The sequence below is a fragment of the Ambystoma mexicanum genome, chromosome 8 (assembly GCF_040938575.1).
Source record: "Ambystoma mexicanum isolate Mex_15411 chromosome 8, UKY_AmexF1_1, whole genome shotgun sequence".
NCBI classification, from domain to species: domain Eukaryota; kingdom Metazoa; phylum Chordata; class Amphibia; order Caudata; family Ambystomatidae; genus Ambystoma; species Ambystoma mexicanum.
Window position 1 is genome coordinate 301,457,632 of NC_090929.1, and position 12,576 is coordinate 301,470,207.

Sequence of the window (12,576 nt, forward strand, 5' to 3'; positions counted from 1 at the left end):
AGGTCAGTTCTCTCTTTGCAAGAGTAACAGTGTGATGCATTTGACAATCCACCTTGATATTGCTGATTTAGAGACAGGGTCCCCTTCTCTACCAGCTGCCACTGAAACAGAGAATTGTTTAGTTTTCCTCAGTGGTTTAGTTCTATCCATGTAGAACATGACTGCCCTGCACACAACTAGTGTGTGAAGGCTTCTTTCGGCCATGTTAGTAGGTCTCTGGAAGAACGTGGGTAGTTCGATTGACTGGTTCACATGGCACTTTGAAATAAATTTCGGCGCAAATCTGGGATGAGTGCGCAGAACTACTTTATCTCTGTGGACTGTAACAAAGGGGTCAAAGACCGAGAGGGCCTGTAGTTCGCTAACTCTTCTGATAGAAGTGAAAGCTACTAGAAAGGCTGTCTTGTAAGTCAGGTCTTTCAGACTAGCTTTATGCATAGGCTCTAAAGGGGGTCCCATGAGCCTAGTTAAAACCACATTTAGATCCCACCCAGGGGCTGGGTGAGTGATGGGGGATACATTCTTTTAACCCGTTCCATAAAGGCTTTAATCACAGGTATTTTCCACCACAACACCTTTTGCTGTGACGTGGTGTAGGCTGACAATGCTGGTAGGTGAACCTTTAAGGAAATGAAGACTAACCCAGAGTCCAACAGATGGGTTAGATATAACACAATGTGTGAAGGCGAGCAATCGGTGGGATTGACGCCTTTGGAACTGCACCAAATGACAAAACATTTCCATTTGCTGGCATAGCAATAACGTGTATTAGGCTTTCTTGCCTCCCTCAGTAGGTCCATGCATCTTTGAGGGAGTTGCAGATGTGCAAACTCTATGACTTCAGGAGCCAGGCTGCTAAATTCAGAGTTTGTGGGCATGGGTGCAGAGTCTCCCCCTGTCCTGAGACAACATGTTGTACAGGCAGCAGCTTGACTGGTGGGGAGAGGGACATTTCCATCAGGTGCGCAAACCAGGGTTGGCGGGCCCACATGGGAGCCACCAGAATCATGGTGACTGGTTCCTGGTGCATCTTGTGCACTATCTTGTTCAGAAGGGGGTGGGGGGAGCGTAAACAAATTTCCCCGACCAAGTTATCCAGAGACCGTTCCCCTTGGATCGGTTCTGGGGGTACCTGGAGACGTAATCTGGGCATTGGGCATTCTCCTGAGTAGCGAACAGGTCGATCTCTGGAAACCCCCATTCTGCGAAGACGTTGGATACAATGTCTTCGTGCAAACGCCATTCGTATTCTTCTGGCGGAGGAAATTCTCTGCTGAGTACGTCTGGCAGAAGATTGAGTTCCCCTGGAACATGTTGAGATATCAGAAACATCTTGTGTTTGAGAGCCCATATCCAGATGTTTTGGGACAGCTTGGATAGCCCTGGAGAGTGAGTGCCCCCCTGTTTGTTCAGGTAATACATTGCTGTTGTGCTGTTGGTTAGGACCAGCACTGTCTTCCCTTGCAGTTGCTCCTGAAAGGCTTTCAATCCTTTGAACACTGCCAGTAGCTCCAGTAGGTTTACATGGTTGGACGCTACCTGAGGGGACCACACTCCGTGCGCTGTCTGTTGAAGCAGGTGAGCCCCCCACCCTGTAGAGATGCGTCTGTCGTGCGAGTTGCTTCCACTGCAGGGGTGGTGAAGGTTTTCCCCTTCAAGAGGTTCTCCCTCGACCACCACTGCAGAGAGAGAACGAGGGCTGGCGAGACAACAGATCTTCCCATTGTCTGCTGGCCTGACACCACTGGCTGTTGAGCCACTCTTGCATGGGACGCATGCGCAGCCGCGCGTGGGGGACCAAGTATATGCATGACGCCATCATCCCTAGCAAACGCATAGCTTTGCGTACCGTCACTGAGGAACTTGAGAGAGCATGTTCTGAACCCTCTCGCTGGAAGGGAAGACTAGACAGTCTTCCGTACGAATTAGAGCCCCCAGGAACTGTTTTACTTGGCTGGAGACTAAGCTGGATTTCTTTTCGTTGATAGAAAATCCCAGGCTGAACAGTAGGTCTACTGTCTTTTGGGTGTTCGAAAAACAAACGTCGAACGAGTCCCCCGTGATGAGCCAATCGTCGAGGTAAGGGTAAACTGCTACTGAAAGTCTGCGCAGGTGTGCTGCTGCCACTGCCAGGACCTTGGTAAACACCCTTGGTGCCGAGGCTATGCCGAAGGGGAGTACCTTGGACTGGTAGTGTTTGTCCTGAATCACGAACCTTAGGAATTTTCTGTGCGCTGGCAGCATTGAAATATGAAAGTATGCATCTTTCATATCCAATGTTGTCATGAAATCCCCTTATTTTAGCAATGGGAATCACCTCTTGCAGTGTTACCATGCAAAACTTATGGGGCTTTATGAACTTGTTCGCAGGGCGCAGATCTAGAACAGGACGCATGGCGAGATCCTTTTTGGGTACAAGGAAGTATATTGAATAGATAGCCTCGTTTACCTGAAGAATCGTGACGGCTTCTATGGCGTCCTTTCCCAGCAGCACCTCCACCTCTTGGACCAGGATCTGCAGATGTTCCGGTGAAAGGAGTCGATGTTTCGGCGGTCTGAACTGTGGAGGTCGGGCGAATTCCACGCAGTAACGGTGAGTGACCGTCTGTAATACCCACTGGTCTGAAGTTATCCCCTCCCATGCCTTGAGGAAAGATGTTAATCACCTCCCGACCGGGGAGACATGGGAAGGGACCTGAACTTGGTGGTCATTTCTGACCCGAGGTTGACGCACCTCTGGAATTGGAGCCTCTGCCTCTATTCTTTCCGTGCTTCTGACCCCTCTGGGGGTAGTAAGTGGGGTTTGCAGCCGGTTGACTTGCGTTGAAGTTGCCCGTGCCGAAATTATTCTGAGCAGCGCAGGCTTGTCCTCGAAAGGACCGCCGAGAATTGCTGCCCCTCTGTGAAGAGGGTTTTTGGGAAATCTGGTGCAGCGACTTAATAGTCTCATGTTCCTTCTTGGCTGTCTCCAACGCATCGTCTACCGCCTTCCCGAAGAGGTTGGCCTCTTCTATGGGTTTATTGATGATGGATGCCTGGGTCTCAGGCCTGAAACCTGACGTGCGCAGCCACGCGTGTCTCTTTAGGAGAGTACCCTGTGCGAGAGACCTGCGCCTGCTGTTTCTGCAGAGTCCAGGGTATTCTTTACATCATTTTGATTTGCAAGTTTGCCCTCCGAGACAATGGCGAGAAGCTTGGCTCTGGTTGGTTCCGGAACCTCCTGGAGGCCTTCCTGGAGTAGGTTCAATTGGGCGTTGACGTAGCTTGCCAGTAACTTCGTGTTATTGGCAATCCGGACGGTATAAGCAGCCGCCGACGTGACCCGTTTGCCTAAGGCATACAACCTTTTGGACTCTTGTCCGGGGGTGACTCTCCCGTGGCAAGGGGAACCCCCTGCTCTCTTGCGAGTGTTGGTCACCACCAGCGAGTCTGGGATTGCGTGTCCTTTGATATAAAGCGGGTTGGTGGGGGAGGGCCGGAAGAATTTTTCAACCCTTGGGTTCACAGCCCTAGTCTGAGCGGGTGTGAGTAAAGAAGGGGCCAGCCGTCTCTTTACAGAGCTCAAGAGAGGGATAGACTGGCTTGCCGGAGGCTTGTCATTAATAATGTTTTCCGCGAAATCCTGTTCAGGCAATGCCTCAAGCGTGGCAATTTTAAAGAATTCCGCTGCTTTTTTCAACATGCTGTTGAAAGCTATTCGATCATCCACCAGGGGAGCTTGCAGAACCGGTGTGGATGGGGAAGAGTCGAGGCAAACGATGTCAGAATTGTGATCGTCCTACTGGGTGTCCTCCCAGTTGTCCGTTGCGCCTTGATCTTCCCCATAATTGTCCATAAAAGAAGTCTCCTCTTCTTCTGTATAGAAGTCTCTATACGTGTCCTTCTGGACATCTTCTTGATTATCAACATAGTGTTGAACATCTAGGTGTTGGGCAACTCGTGTGTGAGGGTTAGGGTCTACCCGAGCTTTTTTCGGCGGAGGTTGATCAGAAGCCCCAAAAACCTACTCCAACCGATCCATATACCCCTCAAATTGCTCCGTGGTCCATTCGGATGACCCAAATGGACCCAGCTGAGCAGGAACCGGGTCCTCCGCCCTAAGGCGTTCAGAGGATCTCCCCAGGGTGCTTGAGAGGGGTACCTGGCTCTCTTCGTAAGAGTCTTCAGGATCGTTTTCCAAAACCGTGGAAAACCTTTCGGCGGATTGGCCCATAACTGTGGGCAAAACCGGTACTAGGCCCACCGCCGTAGCAATCCTATTGATGCTCTTACTGATAGTTACCAAATCTTCGGGGGACAATGCCTCCGATAATGGTTTCTCGTGTAGAGGCCTACTCGTAGTTTTCGGGCCTGCACGGGCCTTGGAAACCTTGAAACTCGAAGTTTCTTGTTCAGAAACTTCGGCGTGTGTAGTTTGGGGACGAGCGCCTTTGTTATGTTTATTAAGCACAGTCGTCATGCGCTGCTGCGTATGCGGGGAAGGCTTCGGATCAGATCGATCCGATGGCACTTGCGCCTTCTTCGAGGTCGTCGAGGAGGGCGCTTGAAAAAGGGCGCTTGGGTTGTGCGTTTTGTGCGGTGCGATTCTACACCCCTGTCACCGGGTGTGGTCCCTGTAGCAAGACCGGAGTCGAGACTGGAAGGGTCGGGAACGGTCGTGGCGGCTCTAGATACGGCCGCCTCAAGGTCTACAGCGTCCGCGTTGGATGTTTGGTCATCCGATGTACCCCCGTCACTCTCGGCTGGTGTCGCGGCAGGGGAGGGAATCTCCATGCGTGACATACTGTACGCAGCCCACCGCTTAACCAGCACTCCTTAAGGGATTAGGTTTAGGAGTTATATGCCGAACACTGCTTTAATGCTCTAGGGGTAGACAAGCGTACACGAAGTGTGCTCGTCTTTCCACGGATATCTGACCCTTCACAAAGGGCAGAATCTAAATGGAGACCTTTCCATAGCAGAAGGGAAGGGTGACCAGACCAAAAAGGAAAGAAGTGGAAAAGAGGAAAGACATCATAGCAGTATGGCAAACCCCGAGCCCACTCTCCCTACTGTGTAGTCCGGCCAGAAGGCCCTACCACATGGAGGTCCGAACGCCAGATCTTAGGTGCCAGAATTCACAGCCGTAGACGGTTCCCCCGTAGTCTTCGTCGAAGATGTTCTTGATAGACGAAGTGACTTAACGGGGATTAAACCGACAATTCGGTAAGATAAACAATGTCTCATGAAGAGCTCCGCTACAGGGCGACCAGTTATCTGGGTGGAAAAAACAATCTGAGGGCCCTCGGCGCGTGAGGGATTTTGGGTACTACACACGTCACGATAGGGATAGTGTTTCAGACACGCCTATGCCGACATCCCCTTTCGGTCCCCCGAAAGACAAGATGCAATACTCCGCGGTTGCCACTGGATGTCGGACCATATGCACAGCATGTGATTCTAAGCAGATTAACAAGCATCAGAATTAGTTTTACTCAGTCGCAATTGCTCAATTTTCTGTGATGGTTCAAATCAAACTTATTCAATCCAGAAGAAGGCTGCAGAATATTTTGTCATGCTTCTTCTGAGAAGTGTATACATTAACCTAAGTAAAAGACCTAACCATTTGTTTTGGCCCGTATTAGCCTAGCATATTAGCTCCTCCTAGTGAGGCAACGATAATGGTATGGACCATGGGGTCTGCAACCTCAGCTCTCCAGATCATTTGGACGAAAACTCCCCCTTATCTCTTACCACGGACTATGTTGAAAAGGGATGATGGGACGTGAGTTCAAAGCATCTGGGAGAGCCAAAGGTTGTAGAGACAGATGCAACGTCCTTAGAATACCCATTTCATTCCAGTTGTGCTTCAGTGCTCTCAAGCAATGCTATATAGTTTAGGACCAGATGGCACTTTAACGCCATTATTCTTTCATGTCGTTGAACACAATAGGGTTACTCAGGTGGCAGTCCACAATGAAAGGCACTAGGACCAGAAAGATGCGGGAGGCCAGAGGAGTGCAGGAACTCAAATAGTGGTGCTGATTCAGTCATGAAGGCTGCTGCCCTGGTAGGAAGAAAGAAAGGAGCACTGTGTGGCGGATTGGATTCCCTTTTGCAAAAATCAAGACTATAAGCTTTGTCAATACGGTGTTGATATTCGAGTTACTACACAGGGAAGAATCTCAAGTTGCAAGTTACGAGCTGTGCAGGGGCATAGCCAGGATTGTCTAACAAATGGGGCCTGAAGCTAATGTATTTCGGCCATCGCAGTGATATTGACATCTATGAATGCCCGCACAGAGCTGCTGAGTGGGCATTTACAGATTTTGGGTGGGCCTTGCCCACTTAGGCCCTAACCTGACTATGCACAAGAAGTCACCCACCCCTGGCATGAATTAGTTTTTCAAATGGACACAGCACAACATTTCCTACTTGCCAAGAGTGAACTACCAAATTCTAACGCCAGGTTCCCTGGATTATACTTTAATGAGTCTGAAACATAACTATAAAAACATAATTCAGGGGTTTAAAAGCAATGTTTGCTTCATGCCGTTTTTGTTGCATTTTGTTCTTCACTAAACTGTTTTGAATTTCATCTCTAGTCCATGTAGAGCACATGCTGCTCGAAAAAGGAAAATAGCCCAAGGACTCAGCCAGGGTGCTTCATGCATTTATCAGTGACTTATCAACCACGTGATCATATAACACTACTGAACAGAGTATGAAAGTAAAAATGTAACGTCATTCTTTAGGAATCTCAAAATGTGTACAAGTTAACAGTAAGCTTTGTACATTACCAGTTTAGGGATAGACCGAGGCATGGTCTTCCTCGCTCTGTGAACCTTCAATTCTGCGGTGGGTGCAGCAGTGCCGGTCAATTTATCATCCACATTACTGTTCTCTTCGCCCAACTTTGCTTGCAGAACAGTTGCCGTTGGGATTGTAAAAGTCACTGGAGCTTTTGCTTTGCTTGGTCCGCCAGGCATAGATTTTGCAGCATGGCCAGCCATGGAGGCGGCTGTGGGGCAAGTAGTCCTGGGTGGCTGCTCTGTGGCAGGCGGTTTAATAAAAAAATATCCATTGCTCCCAGTTAGAGTAGTCTGGGTGGGATCATTCACTTTCAAGTACAACTGCTTCCCAGCGTCACCAGCGTTTTCAGATATTCCATTCTCTATAATCCAGCTGTTCTTGTTACTGTGCTCCAGCTGGATGGTTTCTGTAATGTCCTGAGTGGATTTTGCTGGGTTAGGATGGTTCTTGGTATCAGTTCTTTTACACAAGCCATTTATTTCACTGTCTGAAGCCATTTTTGGTTCCCCTAGCTGCTTCTCGGTTGAGCTCTCATCTGCAGCCATGGTATCACTCACTGGAGAAAAAGAAATAAAGTGGGTACAACTCCAATAAAAGTATATATTTTCTTGTTACACATTTTCAGTTCAGATTTCTTTATCGAACTATGGTTAAAATGATCAAAACAGAGCATATAATTAAAGTTTTGGCTACTGATATAGGAAAAGCAGAAAAAGAAAAACATTTGGGGTCTGAGATTGTCATATATACTTCAGAGATGGGGTACTGAATTACATGACCTTAGTTAAAAACCTAGTAACTTACAATAGTCACATGCTTTTAAGGTGAGGGCTTCAGATGTGTCCAGAGATCATTCACTTTAAAGTATCCTTTTTGGAAAGGGTGGAAATTGTGTGAGCTGCACCAGTTGACTTTTTAATAAGCTTAAATATATCTAGGTTGGATATTGGTCTAGGGTTTTTGAATGGCAGAAATTAGTTTGTGTGGCAAACATAGGCATAAAGTTAGTTACCTATCCAAATGCATTTGTTTGCCACCAATTATAAATAAGTTACTCACCGTAGTGACTAACGTACTCCTAGTCCATAGTCCCCTTTCCTCCCTACTGTGTGGGCAATTACAACTGAATGTAGCGCCAAGGTAGAGAGGTGACCCTCTTGAGAAAACAAGTTCCTTATCACTGCCTAACCAAATGCTGCTTCCAACCTGGCGCTGGTATCCAAGCAGTAGTGCTTGCAGAAGGCCGAGGGCGTAGCACATGTAGCCGCCTTGCTGATGACCTGCCACGTGACGTGCCTCTTGAAAGCAATAGCTGTGGCCTTGGCTTTGATAGCGTGGGCATGCATATTTGCTGGAAGAGGTTTGTGCTGCTCCTCATACGCCTCCTTGATCGTAACCATCCACCTTGCAATGGAGGCCTTGGAAGCCCGATAGAGGGACTTTGACCCACCAAAGTTGACAGAGCATCAGATTTGCAGAAGCTCTTGGTTCTGTCCAGGTAGAATTTTAGAGCACGCCCAACACCTAGACAGTGCAGTACCCTGTGAGCGGCGTCTTTAGGGATGCGAAGAAAATAGGTAGCACTATCTCCTCATTCAGGTGAAAAGAGGAGACCACCTCAGGTAAGAATGCGGGATGAGAGGGGGGCGCTGTTGAGCAGCCAGGGAAGATGGCTGCCTAGTCTGGGAGCTCCGTTCTCGCCCACCAGATTGTCCGCTGCATCAGCGCTAATCTGCATCATTTCCTCAAGCGGGTGCCGTGATTCTGCTGCTGGGACTCTTCTCTTGCTGGGGCCGAAATTTGTTGTGAAAACGCAACCTGCAGCCCGAAGATTGGGCGCCTGGGCCTGCTGCGGCCTGCCTTCCTGCGAGTCCGCTCTTGACACGGGTGTTCCCCCGCCCGGAGGCGCGGCAGTGCTGGTGTCCCGGGCGCTGTCGCCTGCCCTCTGCCTGCGGCGCTCCACTTCGCGTGGGCGCCCTCCTCAATTGCGCCGGCTGGGGCACGAGCCAGCGACATCCGGCGCCTCGGCCACGGACGGGCCCCTTGCATCCCTGGAGCATCGGCCAGTGGCCGATTGACTGTGCAGGGCGGAGGCCTGCTACTGCGTGCGGGGGCCAGGCTGAGGGACTTCCGCACATGTACCGAATGCACAGCCCCCTCGCCTGTGAAATCAGGGGTCGCCTGAACGGTGCTCCGAGCCGTGGCTGACTCTCGCCGGCCCGAGGGCCTACGGGCGGGCTGGATTTTCTTGCCTGACGGACTCGCCACAAGATCTGTAGCGGCCGCCGGGGCTTGGAGCAGGTCTGGATTCCGGTGGAGGCACCTTTGCTAGTTGCATGTACTGATCTGCGCTGGGAGCACGCGGGTTAGCCACCCTACACGGCTGAGAGGTGGGTGCTGCTGGCTGGGACTTCTCACCCTGCCTCATCCTTAGGAGGCCTCTTCCCTCCCCTCTACCTGCCTTTACCCAGTGTCACTGCCTGCATATAAGCCTGCTCTGCCTCCCCCTAATACTCTTTACCAGTGTGATCTGTGAGGCCGGCGCCTTTCGTGTTGGAACTGGATTAACTGTCACCCCTTAGCCGTCCTGGCGGCTACATACTCTCGCGTGCCGGCACGCTCGCACCACACCTGGAACTCTCAGGGTACTAAAGAAAGGGGAGGCAACTTCTTTCCCAACGCTTGCGGAGGAGGACAGAGTCACCCGAATATTCCAGGGAGGAACTCTACCGGCCTCGCTAACGGCGCACCGTCTGGCGTGACCAAGCATACCCAAGTGTCGCTGCTCACACCGTTCCCTCGGGTCCTTCCCCTGGCCTGCTCCCTCTGCGACGGCTGTGGCCGCAGCAGGGCCTCGGAACTGTATGGGCCGTCGGGCTGGGTGCCGGCAGCTGCTGCTTCCTCATCAACGTTGTGTCACATGCTACCCCCTTTTAACAGACTGTCGCCACTGTCCTCCTATCTTTCCCGCTGCGAGGCCCCGGCATCCTCCAACACCTGCCTCAGCTGCAGTTCTTACCCGGAGCAATGTCTAACAGAGGGCGTGGCGCTGGCAAGGTGGGGGCCGTGGACAAGTTCGCCAAGGCGCCCAAAGGAGACCAGGCATCATCCGCTACAGTTCAGGAGGAGGGCGACCTCCTGCCGGATCCCCGCAACCGGACTTGGCCGCTATGATGGAATCCATGGCCAAAAACTTTGCAGCCTTTCACAAAAAGTTAGATGACAATGCGAATGTGGCTTCATTAAGGGCTAAGCTTGACCAACACGGGGCCAGGATTTCGAAGTGGAGCAGAGGACTGGCACCACTGAGGACAATGTGCACTCTCTACAAAACACAGTGGCAGAGCTTGTCCGAGATATGAAACAGGTCAAAGCTAAATGCGACGACCTCGAATCGAGGTCGCAAAGGAATAACATTCGCATAATTGGGGTTCCCGAATCTGCACTTGTTAGGGAGAATTCTCTGTTTAGGCTGAATTTCCCTACCTAGTGAGTCCCCCAGCAGCTTTGCTGGATTTCTGGGGTTTAATTTTTTTCTCCTGCCAAGAGTGAGACTCTTTTACCCTCACTCTTGGACATGTTGAAGTGTGTTTTCTTGGTTAAACCTTGTGTTGAATGGGCTATGGGGTCTTTTACTCCATAGGGCCTCATGTATTTTTGTGATGTGGGTCACACAGCACCCTCTGTGCCGTGACCCAGGGGTGTCCTAGGGACTCCCCAACATAGACTCCATACCCTGGGACTGACTACTGTCTCCCAGGGCATGTAAAGTCACCAAAGACTTTGCTAGTCTTGAATCCTGAACAGAACCAGTACAAACCATCATATTGTGGACGTACTGGCTGGGGCAATTCGATTGCCCCAGGGTCTGTTAGTCGAGGGGGCACGTCTCCGTCCCCCCTGATCGAGTTTTGGCTGGTGGCAGTGGAAACTACTTTTTATATTCGACCGCGAATATTTCCCTATGGGATTTCCCATTGTTTTAGGCTAACACATTTAATTATTTATTTACGGTAGCCTTAAACATACCGCCGGTTTATATATTTATTTTTATAACTCCGGTTGGGACTTTTTGCCAAAACTTGATCCTAAAATGGCGTTGGTGTTCACCTCTGTAACTCTGACCCAAAGTGGAGCCCTTTGTTCCACTTTTGGCGGGCTTCTCCACAGAAGCCCTCCAAAGTGGTGCCACTCTGTCTGGGGTACTTAGGAGGGGTGGAGGGGGATTTAGGCACCCTGGACTGAGTTACCTTGGTAACTCAAGTCGCACTCCGTCCTGATTGGCCCAAGTGGTGAGCCGCCCGGCTCACCACTTAGCATGTTTGAGTGACAGCTAGGCTGGGTGAATGGGGGTTTGCTGCATAAAAGCAGGGCTTTGGGGACTGGGACTTCAGAAGTCGCCACAGGACCAAGAATCCGACGAGGGAAGAGCTGAGCCGACCTGCTTCGACGACACCACCCGGTGGAGCCCTGCTGAACCGTCTCACCACTTTTTCCCGACGACCGAGGAGAACTCTTAACGGAGTGGCTCCTTCCCTTGACTGGTGGGGACAACCAGTTTTCGCCTTCTTTCCGTCCTTTAGAGGTATCTCGTGGCCGCCTTGCCTGTGCCAAGCACCCCGGCATCCGGAATACCACACTTTACCCCCATACCGCGAAAGTCGGTACCAACCCTTTAACCGGAGGACTCCGCGGCTGGTTTCTTCCCGGGCAGTGCTACGACCTTTCTCTTCTGCTCTTCAGCGAGATATTCTTCTCCCCTGACCGACGTCGAGCCTTGCTGTCACTGCCTGGAACAACTGCCCCCGCTGGAGGATCCTTTCCGCTTAAGGTACTGTGTTCCGCCTGGCTTCCCTTGCTACCGACTGTACGGGGTAGATTTAGTCCCCGGCTTTCGAACCTGGGAGTGCCTGGGACACTTTGGCTAAACTTTCTGAGCCACTCTAAACTCTTTTCGACTCTTTGCAAGACTTTGAATCTCTAACTAACAGTGTGATCTTGGGCACATTTTCGCTCCGGCTACTCTAAGAGTGGGCCCTGCCTAGTGACTTTTGCTCACCTGTGACTTTATTCTTCTTTAAGCCTATTGCAAGTGTTCTGGACCTTAGAGTGGTGTGTCTAACCTATTTCTGCTTTTTCTCTCCCTTTCTTGGAAACTACTAGAGTGTCATCTAACGTTAAGCACTCACCTCTGTTTTAATTAAGTGGTGTTAACCTAGAGTTGTCTAGATAGGAGAAAGGATTGAATTTACTTTCAGTATAACTGTGTTGAAGTGCTTTTACTATATTTTTGCTAGAGTGTTTTTAACTTATGTGTATTTTAAATAAATAACTATATACTTTTGAAACCAAGCTCTGGTCAGTGTTTGCTTGTGCTATTGTGTTTTGGTACATATTGTGTATACTTTACATACTGCCTAACTCTTCTTGAGAGAAGTCTGACTGCTCAGCCACAGCTACCAGGTAAATCTGGGTGGTACAGACTGCTACCAAAGGGGTTTACTGCTCTACCTGTAGTCTTAAATCTTTTGCAGTGTTCCCCAAGGGAACTGCACAGGTTTCTGCCTAACACTGGTGTACAGCGGTGGGATTTGTATTGAGTATACATTTTATTGTACTTTAGATACCTTAGTGCAACTAACCACAAAGCTTAGCACTGAAAAAGTAAAACCTCTAACATGTCAGTTATAGAAAGCTATAGTCAAGAGTCCCTTGCAGCCAAAACTGCTGATTGTTTAAAAGTGCTCTGTAAACATAAGGATCTCCTGACTAAGGGCAAGAAAA

The 12,576-nt window shown here is 50.1% G+C and overlaps 1 protein-coding gene across 14 annotated transcripts in view; it reads right to left on the bottom strand.

The window, feature by feature from the left end:
* Positions 1-12,576, bottom strand: part of EHMT1 (euchromatic histone lysine methyltransferase 1) — a 2,375,011-nt gene that overhangs the window by 1,814,905 nt on the left and 547,530 nt on the right. For all 14 annotated transcript variants that reach the window (XM_069609714.1, XM_069609713.1, XM_069609712.1 and 11 more), the window contains one exon: positions 6,780-7,348. In XM_069609714.1, the coding sequence (XP_069465815.1) occupies positions 6,780-7,348 (569 nt within the window). The remainder of the gene's footprint in view (positions 1-6,779; positions 7,349-12,576) is intronic.